The sequence below is a fragment of the Pinus tabuliformis genome, chromosome 3_2, assembly GCF_031772625.1.
Source record: "Pinus tabuliformis cultivar Carrire ecotype Pingquan chromosome 3_2, CPIR1, whole genome shotgun sequence".
NCBI lineage: Eukaryota > Viridiplantae > Streptophyta > Pinopsida > Pinales > Pinaceae > Pinus > Pinus tabuliformis.
In genome coordinates, this window is record NC_142302.1 from 738,656,577 (window position 1) to 738,675,526 (window position 18,950).

Sequence of the window (18,950 nt, forward strand, 5' to 3'; positions counted from 1 at the left end):
ACTTACCACAGGGTTAAGAAGGAATTTTTTTGGGATGGCCTTAAATCAGATATTCAAAATTTTGTGGCGGAATGTTTGGTTTGCCAACAAAATAAAGTTGAAACAATTAAGACACCGGGTCTATTACAACCTTTATCCATTCCAAGCCAACGTTGGGAGGAGGTTTCAATGGATTTTATCACAGGTTTACCCAAGTCTGAGGGAAAGAGTGTCATCATGGTGGTAGTTGACAGACTTACCAAGTATGCACATTTTTGTGCATTATCACATCCATTTAAAGCCAGTATAGTTTCTACTGCATTTATGGAAACAATTCAAAAGCTACATGGAAACCCAAAGATTATTGTAAGTGATAGAGATCCCATTTTCAATTTTTGGACAGAATTATTTTCTTGTCTTGGTACTCAATTAGCTCATAGCTCATCTTATCATCCTCAATCTGATGGGCAAACTGAGATAGTAAACAAATGTTTGGAAGGATATCTTCGTTGCTTTGTATCTGATAAACAGACACAATGGGTCAAATGGTTGCCTCTGGCTGAATGGTGGTATAACACTTCCTTCCATACAGCAACAAAAATGACCCCATTTATGGCACTTTATGGGTATCAACCACCATCCATCACATCATATTTAAGATAAATTCTAAGGTTCAGGCAGTGGAAAATCACATGGAACATCAACAAGAAGTCCTCCAACTCTTAAAGGATAACCTCATGTTGGCACAAAATAGAATGAAACAACAGGCAGATCAACATCGCAGTGAAAGAAGTTTTGATGTAGGTGATTGGGTATTCCTACGGCTACAACCATATAAGCAAATGTCCCTAAAGCAAGCTAAGAAGGATAATAAATTATCACCAAAGTATTATGGTCCGTACAAGGTGTTGCAAAAGATTGGTACTATGGCATACAAATTGGAGATTCCTGCAGCTTCTCGATTGCACCTAGTTTTCCATGTTTCATGTTTAAAGAAGGTTATAGGCGACAAGCTCCCAGTTCAAACAATATTGCCAGAACTTGACGAGGAAGGAAAAATTATATTGGAACCGGAAGCAGTCACAGAAACAAGAACTCGACAGCTACGAAATCGATCAATTTCAGAGTATCTTATCAAGTGGAAGAACTTATCCGCTGAAGATTCCACACGAGAGGATGAAAATTTTATGCAGATGTATCTAGAACTACTCAAGAACTGAGGACAACACTTTTTTGAAGGAGAGGGGCATGTTGGGTCCCTATAATACTAGTGATTACCCCATTACTATTGTAGCTATACCCCTTATTTATATTGTTGTGCCCCTATTACCCCCATGTTGTTATTTCTGTGCCCATAGAATCCCTCTATTATTATTTTTGTGGCTTTATATTATTATTGCTAGGTTGGCAGGATCATATTGTGACTCCTTAGACTCCTATATATAGAAAGGAGGTTTTGTCATTTGTATCATCGAAGAATTGTTCATTTATGTAATGTAAAGGAGGTTGCCCCTTCGAAGAGGTTGAATTCTAAGGCGTTGATCTATCTTTTCTATCTTTCCTTGAGCTGGTTTCATAACAAGATCAATGGTCTAGATCTACTTGCAATATCACATCACCATAATACAAAAGAGCGGGCATGCAACATGAGATGCACCTAGACCTGATAAGGATTATAGGTTGGGTTTAAATAAATTTGAAGTCTGGTTTCTTTGGATTTCTTTGTATTTCCCTATGTATTGATATATGGCCACACGCAATGCGATATAATGATAATACGATAAATCCAAACTCGAAAGGGTTCATGGATGCGAATATATATATTTTGAGTTCCAGTAAAAATGGTTTTTCTATGTATTTTCGCATTTTCGTTAAAAGAAACAAAATACAAAGGAAATGCGCCCAGAGTGATAAAACAGACCCAAAAGGTTTATACATGCAGCTTTATATTATTTGAGTTTCGTAATGAGTGGGATTTCAGGCGCTAAGTGGTATTGGATAGGCTCTGCCTGATCTGATACACTGGCTGACACATGGCTTAGCATTGGAAAGAGAAAACTGCCTTTTCGGGCGAGTAATCTCCATATCCATAAGTTTCCCAAAATTAATATCAATTGTTGATCAAAGATCACGCAGATCAACGGTGGACTTGTAACTGCGGCCAAAGGCCAACCTGATAGGGATTCTAGTGCAGATTTAATATTATTTGAAGTCCAATATAAAGCCATTTGTCGAGTTTTTCTATGTATTTGGGGTTTTCCATTATAAACCCAAATACAAAGAAAACTGAAAGTTGCGACTTACAATAGTGATATAAAAGCAGACCCGATGGAATTGTAGGGCGGAATCAATGATTTTTGAAGTTCGATAGAAAGAGTTTTTGTGGGTTTTTTAGTGTTTTTCTTGTATTTCTCTGTGTAAATAGAGAGACATATTCGTGGGGATTTCAACCACGCTAGTGGTCCTTTCTGTTTAAAAACAATTGGCTGCCATACCTGAAGGCGTTTTACAATGATTTTTTAATGCTGAGAGGGGATTTGAACAGATAGAGGTCGGGACCTAGAGAGCCTAAAGGGAGAGACAAACAGACAAGTGCTGATAGGCTTAATAACCATACAGTCGTAGAGACAGAAAGGAGGACTTGCTGAGACAGAGAAAAAATAGAAGGAGGAGCTACAAGACAGAGCCAGAGCCATAAAGCCTTAAAGCTTCAGAGCCGTCCCGATGAGATGGTGTTCTAAGCCCATTGTGTTCTATGTAAACCAGTTGAGTTGAGCATGGATCTTGTAAAAGAATTGCTGCCATAATCCCAGAAAGCCTAGTCAAGTTGACTAGAGCTTAAGGAGACATAGCCCAACAGTTTTGGGTGAACTCCAAATTAATATTGTTGTTATGTGTGTGGTTTTATTGCTACATATTGTTGCTATGCATGTTTTGCTTATTTGCTGCTTTACTTACTGTCATATGTATTTTATACCAGCATAAGTAGGTGAATTTACAACACATAACAATTTTAAAACAAATATAAGCATACACCTATGTTCAAGCACATTATTGGTTCTGCATTGGTAAATCAATAAATGTTGGGAATATTTAAGCTTTGGAATTGGGAGAGGTTCTTGTAAGCTTCACAATAACCCTTCATAGCCCCATTTTCAGATCATCAAGTAAGAAACTATGCATGCAAATGATGAACTTATGTTAAAAAATTATTGATAGAAGATGGCTTAGGAGGAAAAAACATATATCGTGTGATCAATGTGTACTTAACAAAATACCCAGTAGAAAGAAATCCAATCTTGAAAGGAAGCTGTTGGTTATGATAAAGCACATGACTAGATTAAACGCACACTACTGAAACCAATGACGTTAGATGAGTTAGGAGAAATTGATGAATATTATATTCTAGTTCTCTTCCATAACTCATAAATTTCAAAAACACAAATTACATTCGATATTCTTCACCGATCGAATTAAGTTGTAATATAGGGAAAATTGACAAGTTATCGATTACCAAACATATAGAATGCTAAACCACTCTTGAATAGTCACAGACATTTCTCATTAAAAAAACAAAGAAATAGTGGAAGTGAATTAACAATTCATAGTTATGTACAGAGAGTTCCCATTCCAATTAGAGTTCGACAAAGGAAGCTAAAGTTGATGCAGCCAGTAAGAGGGTGAAAGGTGATTAAATAGATTAAGCCAAGTTCCTAGAAAATTAAGATAGTCACAAACTATGAATGTAAATCAAACATAGTTCACACATGTAGAACACAAATTTTATATAGAAAATATTCCAACATGGCCTAGGCTTTCCACCAGGCAAGTGTCGACTGATGACATGGAGACACAGAAATGCAACTGAAAATACAAGGGCTATTGCAGACATTTTTCCAGGAACACAAAGTAGACCCGAGGTATACATTCATCTAGTTTCAGTGAAATGGAGGCGATAGGAGAAGTATTTGCAAGCGAAAAATCCCATGGAATGGAGAAATGTGAAGCCAAGATATCACAAACCTGGAACAAGAAGATAGATTTTAAAATATGGGTGCCCATTTTCTGCTGAGAGCATGCAAACAACCTTTTTCCATTGAGCTTACCTGGACCAGCAACACAAAGCCATGTTACCTAAACAAAATCCCCTAAGGCCTGAATGAGTAAACAAAAATGTGAGGGGAATGAAATGTAAGAACAATTTTAGCTGAAGTAGTACAAGGAACTGAGGTATCATCCACCCTCCTAGAGAGAGGAAAAAACAAAAGGAATTGAGTTAGATATCTACGCTGAAGAAAAGGATGGACCCTGGAATAATTTGGATTTTCCCCTGCACACAAAAACAAGAAACTGTCAAATTGCGTAACAAATTGAATGCCTTCTTGAAATATGGAAACTCGCAAGAGTATGGTAGAAAAAATGATAGAGAATGTAAGTGGAGAAAAATTTCCTAATTTCCGAAGTGTAGGAGAACCTAGATGATACGAAACTTCACCATAATCCTTTTGTATGCAAACCCTCCATTGAAAGATAGAGGACTAATGAAGTTTGCTAACTCCAGAAAGAAAATCATTTTATGCTCTAGTAGCAAAGTTGAACGAAAACCTTACGGTGGCAGTAATGCAAAACATCCTCAAGGAGTTAGACCTCAAACAGAAGGATCAAACCATTACTCTCTCAAATCCCTCTAGAAAAACCAACAATGGTGTGAAAACGGTTGAGGTAGGTAGCCAAATACAATTAGGGTTAAGCCTGAAGGACCAGAGTCGTAGATCTAGAGAAAGTGGTTCTTAACCATTGATATAACATTGAAACTATATAACTTAAGAAATGTGGCCACATACCTGGTTCACATGGGCCTAGATGTACAGTGCTGAAAAGAATTTAATTGACAGGTGGGTAGGTATGATGGAAAATTAGCCAGATGAGGGCTAGCTAGTGGGGAGAAGAGCCCATGGATTTCCAACTCATTGAAATAAAAGAACAGGTCTTCCTTGATAATGGATATCATCATCAAATGCATAACCTATCTGGGTAGATTTTTAATGGCCAAGGATGGGGATGATGGGATGAATGTAATAGGGTGGGGACTTAGGACCAAATATTAAAAAGTATAAACATTAACAATGGAAAGGCATTGAAATTCTTAGAATGTGTAGGTGTAGGTAGAATGGTAACTAGAAATCAAGGTAAATACACAAATATATCCATTTAAATGGTTATATACACAAAGTACTCCATTTAAATGGTTATACAATAGTTATATTTTTCATCATCCACTTGGAATAATTTACACTATGAATAAATGTGATATTATATAATAGTGGGGAAAAGAAAGAATTTATTTTCTTGGGGCATATTTTAGAGGTTATTTACAATTTTACCTTATTGTAACACACCATTATCATCAAACACCACTTTCATTCGATCCTTCTAGCCTATAAAATTCCAACTATCATCCATGACATACTCCAATTTCGATACATTGAAAGACATTCTCTTGATTCTAAAGAAAAATTGCTACACTTAAGCTGCAAATTCGAAATTCCCGTGGCAAATATTTGAAATACTAGTTCTAATATGATTTCAAGCTTTGAAACCATGTATAAATTTGATATAAATTGAAACTGCTCAATAGTTTGAACTGGAAAACAAGAGACACAATTGCACTATAATTATCTACGGAATATAAATCACAATTTTGAACAACAATCATAGACATGCAAAAAGTAAAACCACAAGTACACAGTAATTTCTAGTGCAACGCAACTGGGGAAAACCCTTCAATCCTCCTTGTATTAATCAATTGAATAGAGAAACTATTACAATTTCTTTCTCTAGCTCTCAGCACAGCCTACAAAAGAGTAATTGCTCTATCTTTTGAATGAGACCCTCTAGCCAAAACTTAGCCAATTATTTTCTCCTCTTGACTCATATTTCCTTATGAAAATTTGAGAAAATTCAAGCTATTAAACAATAGTGAAGTCCCTATTTCCTTATGAAATTCCCAAGGAATTGATCTCCTGATTGCATGCAATAATTGTACACTCAAGTAGTATATAAATCATGTTACATTGGATTTGTCTCCTCCAATCTAGCTGAGAAATTCAAATTCCATGCTTTCATGAACTATTTTGGGATGAATTATTAGCTAACTAACATATATATGAGTTATACTATTGTCCCACTACTCAACTCACCTTCAAATGACTCTATCAATAGTTAGAGTTCAGTTAACTAAATACAATTGTAAGTAAACGAACCAGATTACTAGAATTTAGCAATCACACATGCATGACTCAAATCCAAGCCCACTAACTTGAATTTACTTAGCTAACTTAGTTACAAGAGGAATGTCACACTAGTTAACTACCTCCAAGTTGTCCTACTGATGTGGAAATTTTATTTACTAAATTTGACTAAGGCTAAAGTGAAATTGAGCTGGCTACATTTTTAATAACTGAAATAGGAGAGGGGATGGGGAGATGCGTGAGGGATGGATCTAGTACTGAGATTGAAATTTAATCTCTAAGACTAGTCTTAACTAGATAACATATGTCAAGCATAAGAGGAATGTTGAAAATAAGAAGCAGAGAGTATAAGTTGATTGTAGGAGGAAGGCACAAAACCGGAAGGGAAAAGTTGAAGCGAAGCAATGAGGGGAGAAAAATGACTAGGAAATCTCTCAATTGTGGATGAAAATATTGAGAGACTCATAAAAAATTTGGAGTTGAGCTTGAACAAAAATAGAGAAAATAGAGTAAAAGATAATTACCTCTATTGGCTAATAATTTAAACCAAAAGTTTGTGCCACCCTGTAGTGAATTCCCCACACTAGACCTTACATCTATGAATATCAATGACTTATCATTATAAATGAAATAAAATTTAACCTTAGAATCTTTCTCATGTTGAAGTTGGCTAGTATTAATTATGAACACTCTCCAACTCCATGAATGAGGAATTTTACATTGTGTACTGGGCTAAAAATGATAACCAGGGCCTTGCCTAGGTCTTTCCAATTGAAAATATACACTTTGGAATGAAGTTTGAGAACTAATCCATCATAAACCTACATACAAGGGTTTGATTTAATGACATGGGGGGAAGGATTGTCATGTCTCCATAATTTATTCTTGGTGGTGTGGTAGCCATGCCCTCATGCACATTTTTGATGCTGAAAACCTCACATGGGAAAGAGGAGTATTGAATAACTTAAGTTAAAATTTATTGTTTTAGTTTTTCTAGAAGGAGATGTTTAAAGAAAATATTGTTTAGTTTCCTTGGTTCTTGCATCCTTCATTAGCCAAATAGTCAATAATTTTATTTCTTGTTTAGCTAATGTTGAATGTGATGATGATTGATAAAATTATAATTTGTTATAGTTTCCATTTTCTCTAAATAATTCTCCAATATTCATCATTTTGTGATGATACTTAGGGCCAAGCCATTGTCAATCTTGGTGATCATTTTCATTATAAGTTTTGAATCTCCTTCAATTAATGCTTTCGGATAATGTTAGGTATAACCATTATTTGATCCCCTTTTAAGAACTCTGAGCTCCACTTCATTGTTTCTAGAGATGTCCATAGGCCCATAATAGAGGAATACTATGTATATTTTTTTTCTCAAAAAAGTCCACCATATCTTGTTATTCTCAGATTTCTTTTGGAAACTCCATCAAATTTTAGTTTGAGGAAGAAAATGGTAGCACAAATCTAATGGGAAGGAATAGAGAGAGGTCGTTGAATCATGGATTTTAGAAGAGGGGTTTGAGGATAACATAGTTATCAATCAAACGAGAACTATTACCTCAAAACAGGTACCCTAGCCCAATAGCCCCAAAAAAACATGAAAAACTAGTTTCAAATGAAAAGTTTTGATGCTAGAATAACATTTTTTGGGGGGGTACATTTTCAACATTTTCTAAAAATGGTAGTAAAACCAAATTTTTGTGTGTAAAAAGCATCCTGAAAAAAATGTTGATGCTAGAATGACATATTTTTTTTTATTTTTTTTTTAGTGCTAATTTTTGACATTTTTTAATAATGACGATAAAAATAAAATATCATGACTCTGAAAATATTTATATTTCCAACAACTTTCAAGCATGAACTTGAGAAAAAATACTTATCACTATTTTCAACCATAGAATTAAAGGTAAAATATTCATGACTTAGAAAAACATTAAAATATTGACAAATTTTCAACCATGGAATTAAAACCAAAGATTATGACTAAAAAAAAAATAAGTTTTCAAAATATTTCAAACATGACATTATGGGAAAAAAATATGACTAAAAGACCTTTAAAAAGAAAACAAAAGAAAACAAAAGAAACAATAAAGTAGTAAGGAATCGAGGGTTTCGGGCGGAACTGCGCTCAGGTCACGGGTAGGATGAGCACAGTCTGGTTCCATGAGTAGCTGTAGGCGCAGGGGTTTTCCCTCCCCGGATGACTAGCAGGTGGAGGTAGACATATGCTTTGGCGTCAGTAATTTTAGTTTAAAGTTTTACCCTTTTCAGCAACTGCAGTTTTTCTTTCCGTTTCATTCCGTTTCACAAGAAGCCGCGTAGGGGAGTCTATCAGTTTGACTGTTGGCTGTCGTTTTTTTCTCGGAACGGCCCCTAACCATGGTTAATTCCTCCGAAATAGTGGACCTGGACCCAGAACTGGAAGATATCCTCTCTATGTGGGGGAAGGATACCACTGCTCAAAACGTGGAATATTATTTTGGAGCTGTCGAACTTTCAAGGCTGGAGTCTTTATTCCAGGAGGCAAATCCATCTTTTCTGCATCAAAGTAAGGTTTCTGGCAGTGAGGACTTCAGATCCAATAACCCAGCATTTCCAAAGCAGGTGGTAAGGGAGAATGCGGGGGATGGGCAGAAATTAGTTGGTTTTTCTCCTGATACAAAGGGCAAAGCAGATTCAAGCAGGTTTGCGCCATCAAAGGGTTTCGAAGATATAAAAAATTTGGGGCTTTCTTCCGGCATCGGTCCATCAAGGGTTTCTGGAGTTTTCCCTTCGATCTCTAGGGTTTCTCTGCCAAGAGATCCCCCTGTACCAAAAGAAGTTGCTGTTGGAGGTTACGGCGACAACTTAGTTGGAGAGCGGGAAGTTTTCGATGGAACGGCGGCCGGTCTTCTACTGTCAGGGAACCCCGATACCGGCCCCTCCGCCCAGTTTCAGTCACAGTCGGAGATAGAACCCCCTGTGGATTTGGCACAGGAGGACATAGAACGGAATGATGGACGCGAGGAAACTAGGGCCTTTGTGGACGAGCTAAGGAGCAAAGGAGAAAAAAGGAAAACACAAAGGCCAATTCGATCTCAGGAGATTGAAGGAAACCTTGTCCTAGGGATGGAGGTCTCCATTGAAGCAACCCTGGCAGTTGCAGACTGTAACCTAGTTGGAAGGGCAAGAGGTAAGAAAATCTCTTCGGAGTTTCTCCAAGCATGGGGTGAAAATTGTTTTGTTTCTGATAGACTTCTTTGTTTTGAGGCTCAATGTTTAGCGAAAGGGTGGTTTAAGTTTCGTTTTGAAGACAAGGAGTCGGCAGAATGGGTGCTTCAACGAAATTGGACTATTGGGAACATTCCAGTACTGCTGAAAAAATGGAACCCCCTTTTTGATGCCATCAAAGAAAGAACGGATGAGTTTCCAGTTTGGGTGAGAGCTCCGGGTCTTCCATCATTTCTCTGGACAGAAACTGTATTCAAAACTATAGGGAACAGGCTGAGTGTTTTCATAAATGCTGATATGTCCTTCCTGGAAACGAAGAACAGAGTGATGGCTCGCATTCTGGTTTTCCTCAACCCGAGCAGAGGCTTAGCTCAAAAAATCAATTTACAGTACAAAGACTATGTGTTTGAAGAGTTATTGGATTATGAACATTTGCCGTTTAGATGCCACCGTTGCCATGAGTACGGGCATCTGGCAAAAGACTGTCTGATGTTTAGAAGGAGGAGACGGTTTCGGAGGACTACCGTTTTCAGAGAAACTGCTCCAATACATTCTCAGAAGCCTAAGGAGACAGAATTGCCGGCGAAGCAAGGGACTGAGGAAATGGAGATCGAGGAGACCCCAAATGAGCCACTGGCTGAAGATGTCCAAAGCAAAGAAGAAGCACAGGCTAATGCTTCTAATCCGGTGGAAGCTGTGGAGGAGAACGCAAAGAAAGATCCTGCAGATCAGACTCCTCTCGGCGAAGATGAAAAGGGTATGTGCTCAGGACTTCCCTTATCCTCTCTTAATTCTCCTGAGCATGTTTCTGTTTCAATGCATGTTTCACCTACAAACATTCCTCCTCATATAAATAACGAAAACGAAAACATGGAACTTGAAAAGTCTTCCCCGGATGTAGACTCTATATCGGCGGCTATGCCGTCTCTTGATTTGAATTGTGAAGCTTTATGGCCCCCTCTTGCTCACCCTGTTCCTCGTACTCCATGTCCATATAATCTTAGATCTCTGGGAGGGAAGACGGGTATGTCGGGGGTTATTGGAGGTTTAGGACAGTCGCCCTCTCAGATTGGTGCCAAAAACAAGAGAGGTAGGAAATCGGACATGTCCAAGGCAAAACTCAAAGCAAAGTTGGATGTTGCAGATGGTAAACAATATTCTATCCCTGGGGTTCTTAGAGGTGTGCAGCCCCCTGTTTCTGTCATTAAATGATTTTATCCTCCTGGAATTGTAGAGGTTTGGCCAGTAAACCTAAAAAACTGGCCTTGAAAGATTGGATCCTTAACTCAAAAGTTGATATTCTTTTCTTGCAAGAAACCTTGGGGAAGGCTTCTGAGATAGAATCAATGCTAAAAGGCCTCTTGCCAGGATGGATTTTCTCTGCAATAGATTCTTCTGGACACTCGGGGGGCGTGGCAATTGGCTTCAAAGCAGGGCGCATTAAAGTCATAAACCAATGGGGGATGAAACAAGTTATGGGTATGGAGGTTCTTTCTCCAGATTTCTCCTTCCCCATCTCGTTAGTAAATATTTATGGTCCCTGTCAAGGAAGGGAGTCATTTTGGGATGATCTGATGACAAAATCTGTGTTGAAGTCCTCTCTGCTGATTATGGGGGGTGATTTAAATTTCTCTATAGGCAGAGCTGAAGCTTGGGGTCCATCAGCTAGAGAAGATCCTTTATCGGCTTTCTTCGTTAATCTTATATCGGAAAACAACCTCATAGATCCTTCCCCGAACAAACTTAAGCCTACCTGGAGGAACAGAAGGATAGGGGAGGATCGGATTGCCAAAAGACTGGATCGTTTCCTTTTATCTGAGGACCTTATCTCCAAAGCTCCTATTCTCAGGCAGTGGGTTGAGGAAATAGGCAACTCAGATCATTTCCCTGTTTTCTTGGACCTTACTTTTCCCCGCCCAAAGCCTCCTGCCCCTTTTAAATTCAATTCTTCCTGGATCCAAGACCCCTCTTTCATCAACCTTTTTAAGGAAACTTGGATCCATCCTGTCAATAATGCAAGAGAGGATAAGAGCTACCTGTTCATGGAGAATCTCAAAAGATTGAAGAAAGCAACTATCTCCTGGGCAAAGGTCCGGAAATTGAAACAAAATGAAGAATTGAATAGAATCAGGGAGGGGCTGAAGCTTATGGAAACCACAGAGGGAGATGGATATATTTCGCAGGCCTCAAAGGAAAGAATCCTTCATTTGGAGAAGCTTCAAAATAAAATCCTCTTGGATAAGGAAGAAGAATGGAGGCTTAAGAGTCGGGCAATCTGGCTAAAATCAGGGGATGAAAATACTAGCTTTTTTCATAACTATGCCAAAGGCAGAAAATCTGTTAACACTATTTGGAGCCTAAAAGATGAAGAAGGAAGGGAAGTAAATTTTTTTTTAGAACTCTCTGGATTAGGACAGAGACATTTCCAAAATATTTTCTTTGACCCGGGAGAGGCTACCATAGCATAAGTCATAAGAACTGCTCAATGCTTTCCAAGATTCATTGAGGAGGATGAAGCAGAAGAGCTCACATTTCCTGTTTCCAAGGAGGAGGTTGAAGCTGCTATGAAGCTTATGGCAAAGGACAAAAGCCCAAGACCTGATGGATGGACCATAGAACTTTTCCTCTGCTTCTTCGACCTAATAGGATCTGAAATCACTAAGGTAGTGGAAGAGTCAAGACAGAAAGGAGAAGTTTACGGACCTTTCAATTCAACTTTTATTGCTCTCATACCAAAGAAGGATGACCCGAAGAGCTTTGAAGATTTCAGACCAATCTCCTTGTGCAATTGTATCTACAAGATCATTGCAAAGGTTGTTGCTATCAGAATTGTTCCTATTTTGTCAAGAAATATCTCAATGGAACAATTTGGTTTTCTAGATGGAAGACAAATTCATGAAGCCATTGGAGTAGCCCAGGAGGTTATTCATAGTGTCAGATTGAAGAAAAATAAGGGAGCGGTCCTCAAAATAGATCTCTCCAAAGCATATGACCGAATAAACTGGCTCTACCTCCGGATGCTGCTTACTCATGTGGGTTTCAATTATACTTTCATCAGTTGGATTATGGGCTGTATCTCAAATGTCAGTTTTGCAGTGCTGATCAATGGAGCAGCATCCCCTTTTTTCAACAGCCAAAGAGGCCTCAGGCAAGGATGTCCGTTATCCCCTCTCCTGTTTCTTCTGGTGGCAGAAGGGTTAAGCAGATTGATTCACAAAGCCAGAAGAGAGGAGAAGGTAAAAGGTATTGAGGTAGCAATAAATCTTTTTATTACTCATCTGCTTTTTGTTGATGATATATTGATTTTCACCAATGGGTCTTTCAATGAACTTAAGGAGTTAAAAGGTATTTTCGATCTCTTTCTGAAAGCTACTGGTATGCAGATAAATTTTAGAAAATCTCAAGCTTGTGTGGCAGATTTTGACAGAAGAGAAAGGACTAGGATGGCTAATCTCTTCCCTTTCCCCCATCAGCCATTGGAAGCTCCTTTTAAATATCTGGGCTTTTGGCTAAAGCCAGCAGCATACAAAAATGAGGACTGGAACTGGCTTATAGCAAAGATAGAAGCCAGAATTTCACACTGGAGTTTCAGATGGCTCTCCAGAGCTGGTAGATTGACTCTTATCAAATCAGTACTGTTAGCCATCCCAGTATACTGGGCTGCCCTGACTTGGGTTCCTAAAGGAGTGATGGAGAAGATCAGAAGAATTTGTTGTAGATTTCTATGGGCAGGATCAAAAGAGTCCTCTGTCTTACCCTGGGTGGCATGGGATAAGGTGGCTAGACCCAAAGACTGGGGGGGATGGGGAATTAAAAGACTCCCTGAGTTCAGCTTATCTCTAGCAGCTAAATCAGGCTGGAGATTAATCTCCATGGAGAATCTTTGGACAAGGGTGGTGAAAAGGAAGTACATCGATCCAGTTCCTGTGGAAGATTGGATTCGGAGTCAAGACAAGAAATTGAAGAATATTTCAGCTATCTGGAAGGCCACGGTGGAAGCTTTTTCAGTGATTGAACAAGGCCTTGCTTGGAAAGTGGGAGATGGAAGACAAATCAGAATCTGCAGAGACCCCTGGGTAGGCTGCAATGAAGCTTTTGCCCTGTCTCCTGGGTTTCTCAGACACCTTGACAGCAAAGGAATTTCAACTCTTAATCAGGTGGAGAAAGTTGGCCAATCTACCATATGGGGACAGGCCTGGCAGAATGATGAAGACCTAGGAATAAATGTCAGATGGAAGAATGAGTGGGAGGTTTATGTCAAAGAACTGCAACACTCCAATGTCAGGCTTAAAGACAAACCAGATCGACTGATCTGGGCTCAAGGTAAAACAGGGGACTATTCTCCAAAAGATGGGTATACTTTCTTAATGGGAAAGAAAGGCTGGGGAATCCCAGACTGGTGGTCAAAAATCATATGGAAACTAAAATTCCCAGCCAAGGCCAGGCTCTTCCTATGGTGCATTCTTAAAAGGAAGGTCCCAACCTGGGACATCTTGCAAGCCAGATTCCTAGTCGGGCCTGGGAGATGCCCCTTGTGCAAGTCTGATGAGGAATCTATCAGTCATCTTTTCACAGCCTGTGCAGTCTCAAAAAAAATCTGGGAGGAGGTAACTCATATTCTTAAGGTGAAGGCTCAGTGGGGTGATGCTCCTCTGGAAGAAGCTTGGAGGAAATGGTGGCAAAACTATCCGGAGGGAAACATGAGAAATTTGCCTCTTATTTTCTTCTGGGGAGTATGGCTAGCCAGGAACAAAAGTCTGTTTCAAGATAAGGACACTCCCATTCCAGTCATTGCTATCAATTGTGCTGCTATATACTCTGCCATTCCGACCCCTGAAGCCAAAAATCCAAAAAATAATCAAAAGCCTGTCAATATTCAGGAGGGTATACCTTGGGCTTTTTTTGATGGGGCTTCCCAAAATAATAAGGCTGGAGCGGGCCTGTGCATCCACTTAAACCTTGAACATACCTTAAAAGCTTTTGTTGGGCTTGGTCCTGGTACAAATAACTATGCTGAGTTGTCTGCTTTGCGCTTTCTCCTATGCTGGTTACTCCACAGAAATATCTTCACAATTCAAATCTTCGGGGATTCATTGAATGTCATAAAATGGGTCAATGGAAATGCTGCTTGTCAAAACCAGATACTGAAGACTCTTGTTGATGAAATCAATTTTTTAAAGATATCTTTTAACAAGGTTACATTTTACCACATTTACAGGGACAAAAATGAGGAAGCAGACCAGCTTTCTAAGGCAGGTCTACAACAAGATTTGGGCAGCTGGACAGTAGAAGAAATCAGACAGGGGCATTCATCCATTTCACATCAGCCCCCTTATGCTCTGCCTCAGTGATCTCAGCACATATAGTAGTTTTTTTTGTCAGCAGTTCCTCGGTCTTTTTGATTTTTTGGTTCACAGCTCTTCACATCATATTACTGTTATATTCTCTTTTTTCCATGAGCTGTATAAACAGTTATAAATTTCTTTCTTTTATGCAGTTTTTTCATGTGTTAACTCAGACTTATATTATAAACCCTGTAAGGGGTTGTTTTCCTTCTATGAAGGAGACCCCAGATTACGAATGTATCAGCTCTGTTTATAAGCCTCCAGCTGGGAGGAAGACTCCACATGTTTTTATTAGCAGTTTCAGATCATATGAGGAACAAAACAGCAACTAAATGAGCCAACAGATTAGCTCAAGATCACAATAGAATGTAAACTTTTTATAGATTATCAATAAAAAGTTTTGCTTTTTTCTTCGGAAAAAAAAAAAAAAAAAAAAAAAAAAAAAAAAAACAATAAAATAGTAAAAAAAGAAAATTAACTTGTAAAAATAAAAAACTAAAAAATAAATAAAATAAAAAATATCAAATAATTCAAATATTAAAAAAAAAATAATATAAGAAAACAAATTCTCAAATATTTAAAAAAAATAAAAATGAAAAATTTAGAAAATAATAATAAGTATACAACTTAAAATAAAAAATAAAAAACATAACAAAAAATTACCAAATATAAAAAATATATACAAAAAAAAGGGGAAAAAAACCTAAAAATGTAAAAAAAATCAAAATCTACTAGTAAAATTTAAAAATTAAAAAGAAAAAAAATTGAAAATATTTCAAAAATTTAACATAATTTAAGAAAAATGAAAAAAATTAACAAAAAAATAACAAAATTAAAATAGAAAAAAAAAAATTGTTGAATTGAGGCTTCTGTGATCCATAGCATTTATTAAATAGAGTTTCGGTGTAAATCACATGAAGAAAACCTTTGTCGACATGTTTCGAACCAACTAGTGTGGTTCATCGTCACGACAAGTTGAATGAACCGATCTCACTTTTCATCTTAAATAGATAGCAGAACATTCTAGACCAGGTAACGACTAGGAAACGGCTAGTTGACTTAGATAAGGGTTAAAAACTTTATTAGATAAGTTAATATTCTCATTAAAATATGAAATGGATCATTGTATAATTACAAATATATATTAGAAAAAGTAAATTTGAATAACTAAAAAATAAATTAATCTAAAATTGTTAGTTATCATAGTTATTATAAATATTAATTAGTTATAGAGTAATCTATGAATAATTAAATTATATTTTTAATTAAAATATAAGTTAAAAGGACGTATATTTATAAATATACACTGAAATAAATTAATTTTAAATAATTTTAAATTAATATATATTAAAATAAAATAATTAAAAATAAAATAATTTTAAATAAATTAATCTAGAATTGTTAGTTATAAAGTTATAAATATTAGTTAGTTAAATATAATATATAAATAGCTAAATTATATTTTAATTAGAATATAAGTTAAAAGGACCTATATTTATAAATATATATTGAAATAAACTAATTTAAATTAATTTTAAATTAATAAATATTAAATTAAAAGTAAAACAATTTTAAGTAAATTAATCTAAAATTGTTAGTTATAAAGTTATAATATATAAAAATTAGTTAGTTATAAAAGAAACCTAAGAATACTTAAATATATTTTGATAAAATTATAAGTTAAAGGGACATATAAATATATATTAACATAAATAAATCAATTTTCAATTAATAGTTAAAAAGTTTTTAATATTAGAGAATTCAAGGGTTAGAAAAATTAATAATTTTAAGTAGTTAATTATTATTATTATTATTATAGTCAATTAAAATCCCTAGGGATAAGTAAAGGTGGGTTTTTAGAATGTTTTTCTTTGGTTATTAATTTATTTAATTCCATAGGGACAAGAATGCTATTCTATTTTATTTTTATTAAATATTATTATATGGTTGTTAAATTAACTAACAACATTTTAAAAAACAAGAAGGTCAAGAACAGGACCATTAGAAAAACACTAAGCCAAAGGAGAAACCCTAGGAGGAAAGAAAAGATAAGGCTCAAACGAGAAGGATAAGGGAAATAAAGGGGAGCTTTAGAAGCTCTAAAAGGTTAAGAAAGTGGGGGGGGGGGGGCGCGAGTGAAATGAAAGCAAGATTAAGAAGAAAGGGCAGGGATCCAGCAGCTACTCATCTTCCAGCCGTCATCTCTATTGAGATTTTTAGGCCTTCTTTCAATTTCAATAGCTTCCCTGAATTTACGGTGATGGAACTGTGCAACCTTGGCAATAACCTTGGCCTCCTCTATACAAACATGATGCTTGGTCTTTTCCGCATGCTCTGCTAATGTTGAGGACTTGGTTCTCCCATGTCTTAGGTTGGCTACATGTTCGTTGATCCTTTGGCGGATGGAGCGCCCTATTTCCACGGTATACGGGGTCCCATAAGAACAAGGGATCAAGTAGACTCCCTTCATGTCTTTAGGATCAATGGGATCTTTCACCGACCAGAGGGATTTACGAATGGTGTTGAGGGGCCTAAAGGTTGAGGGAATGTCATACTTTCTAAGGATCCGAGCAATCTTGTTTGTGGTTCCCTGGACATAGGGAAGATTGACACCTAAAAGGCGTTATTTAGGTTCTTTTTTAATTAACGAATTTTTAGAGGTTTTAAGGAAAGCCTTCTGACCTAGGCGCCTACTATAGCCATTCTCCATGAAGACATTAAGGAGATTGGATTTCTCCTTATCGAAGCTCTCATCATCAGAAATCCTAAGGGCACGAGTAGCGAGGGTGTTAAGAACACCCAAATTTTGAGAAAGGAAATGATGGGAATCAACATGAAGATACTGCTCAGTATGGTTTTCTTCTGGAACACTGAGTGGGAAAGTGAACTGTCCTTATTCATAGATATAAGAATATCCAGGAAAGGGAGGCAACCATTGACCTCTTTTTCATGGTGAACTTGATGACAAAGGACTGACAGTTGAGGTGATTGAAGAAGAGATCCAACTCCTCTTGGCCATGGGACCAGATGACATTAGTGTCATCTACATAAAAAGATTCGCTTCGAAATCTTCCATAAAAAGATTCGCAACAATAGGGGATAGGGGGAACCCACGACAACGCCACAGGTCTATTCAAAAAACTCACTCTCAAAACAGAAAAAAGTGGAAGTGAGACAGATCTCAACCAGATGTGCGGTATCGGGATTTGTCAGGTGATAGATCACTTCTAAGGCCTCCTTTATAGGGATACAAGTATAAAGGGAAACCACATCAAAGCTGACGAGAATGTCCTCAGGGTTAAGGTTTATGTCCTTAAGCTCTTTTATGAAGGATGCAGAGTCTTTCATGAAGGACTCTGTGGTAGTTATAAAAAACTGCCTAAGAACCCTCTTAATAAAATTTCTAGGGCAGTGGCTCTCACCATCAAGTCTAGTAGCTTTGTAAGTTCCCTATGTCATAAACTCATTGAGAGCAGTCCCATTACTCCTATGATTTATGGGTTGCCAAAGATTCACAAAGAAGGGGCTCCTCTGAGGCCTATCATCAACACCATTGGTCGTCTGACCTACCTTCTAGCTAAGTTCCTTGCCCTTAAGCTCAAGCCCCTAGTTGGTCGTACAAAGTCCTTCATGAAAGACTCTGCATCCTTCATTAAAGAGCTTAAGGACATAAAACTTAACCTTGAGGACATTCTTGTCAGCTTTGATGTGGTTTCCCTTTATACTTGTATCCCTATAAAGTAGGCCTTAGAAGTGATCTATCGCCTAACAGATCCCAATACTACATATTTGGTTGAGATCTGTCTCACTTCCACTTTTTTCTGTTTCGAGGGTGAGTTCTTTGAACAGACCTGTGGCGTTGTCATGGGTTCCCCCCTATCCCCTATTGTTGCAAAACTTTTTATGGAAGATTTTGACGCCAAAGCTTTAGCTTAGGCCTGTATCTTACCCAGGATATGGAAAAGGTATGTAGATGAAACTAATGTCATCTGGTCCCATCGCCAAGAGGAGTTGGATCTCTTCTCCAATCACCTCAACTGTCAGTCCTCTGCCATCAAGTTCACCATGGAAAAAGAGGTCAATGGCTGCCTCCCTTTCCTAGATATTCTTATATCTAAGAATAAGGATGGTTCACTCTCTTGCTCAATGTTCCAGAAGAAAA

The 18,950-nt window shown here is 37.3% G+C and overlaps 1 protein-coding gene across 1 annotated transcript; it reads left to right on the plus strand.

The window, feature by feature from the left end:
- The first annotated feature begins 10,789 nt into the window (after positions 1–10,789).
- LOC149182721 (uncharacterized) lies at positions 10,790–14,794 on the plus strand. The gene is made up of 4 exons (XM_089414647.1): positions 10,790–11,824; positions 11,951–12,256; positions 12,502–12,679; positions 12,861–14,794. Exons 1-4 carry the CDS (start codon positions 10,790–10,792, stop codon positions 14,792–14,794), a joined length of 3,453 nt encoding a protein of 1,150 aa, XP_089270773.1.
- Positions 14,795–18,950: the final 4,156 nt, after the last annotated feature.

Excerpts from the sequence above, each read along its gene's own strand:
- LOC149182721 (XM_089414647.1), top strand. The coding sequence starts at position 10,790 with ATGCTAAAAGGCCTCTTGCCAGGATGGATTTTCTCTGCAATAGATTCT. Across the intron at positions 11,825-11,950 it reads AAGATGAAGAAGGAAGGGAA|GAGGATGAAGCAGAAGAGCT; the intron begins GTAAATTTTTTT and ends AGATTCATTGAG. Across the intron at positions 12,257-12,501 it reads TCTACAAGATCATTGCAAAG|TTGGATTATGGGCTGTATCT; the intron begins GTTGTTGCTATC and ends TACTTTCATCAG.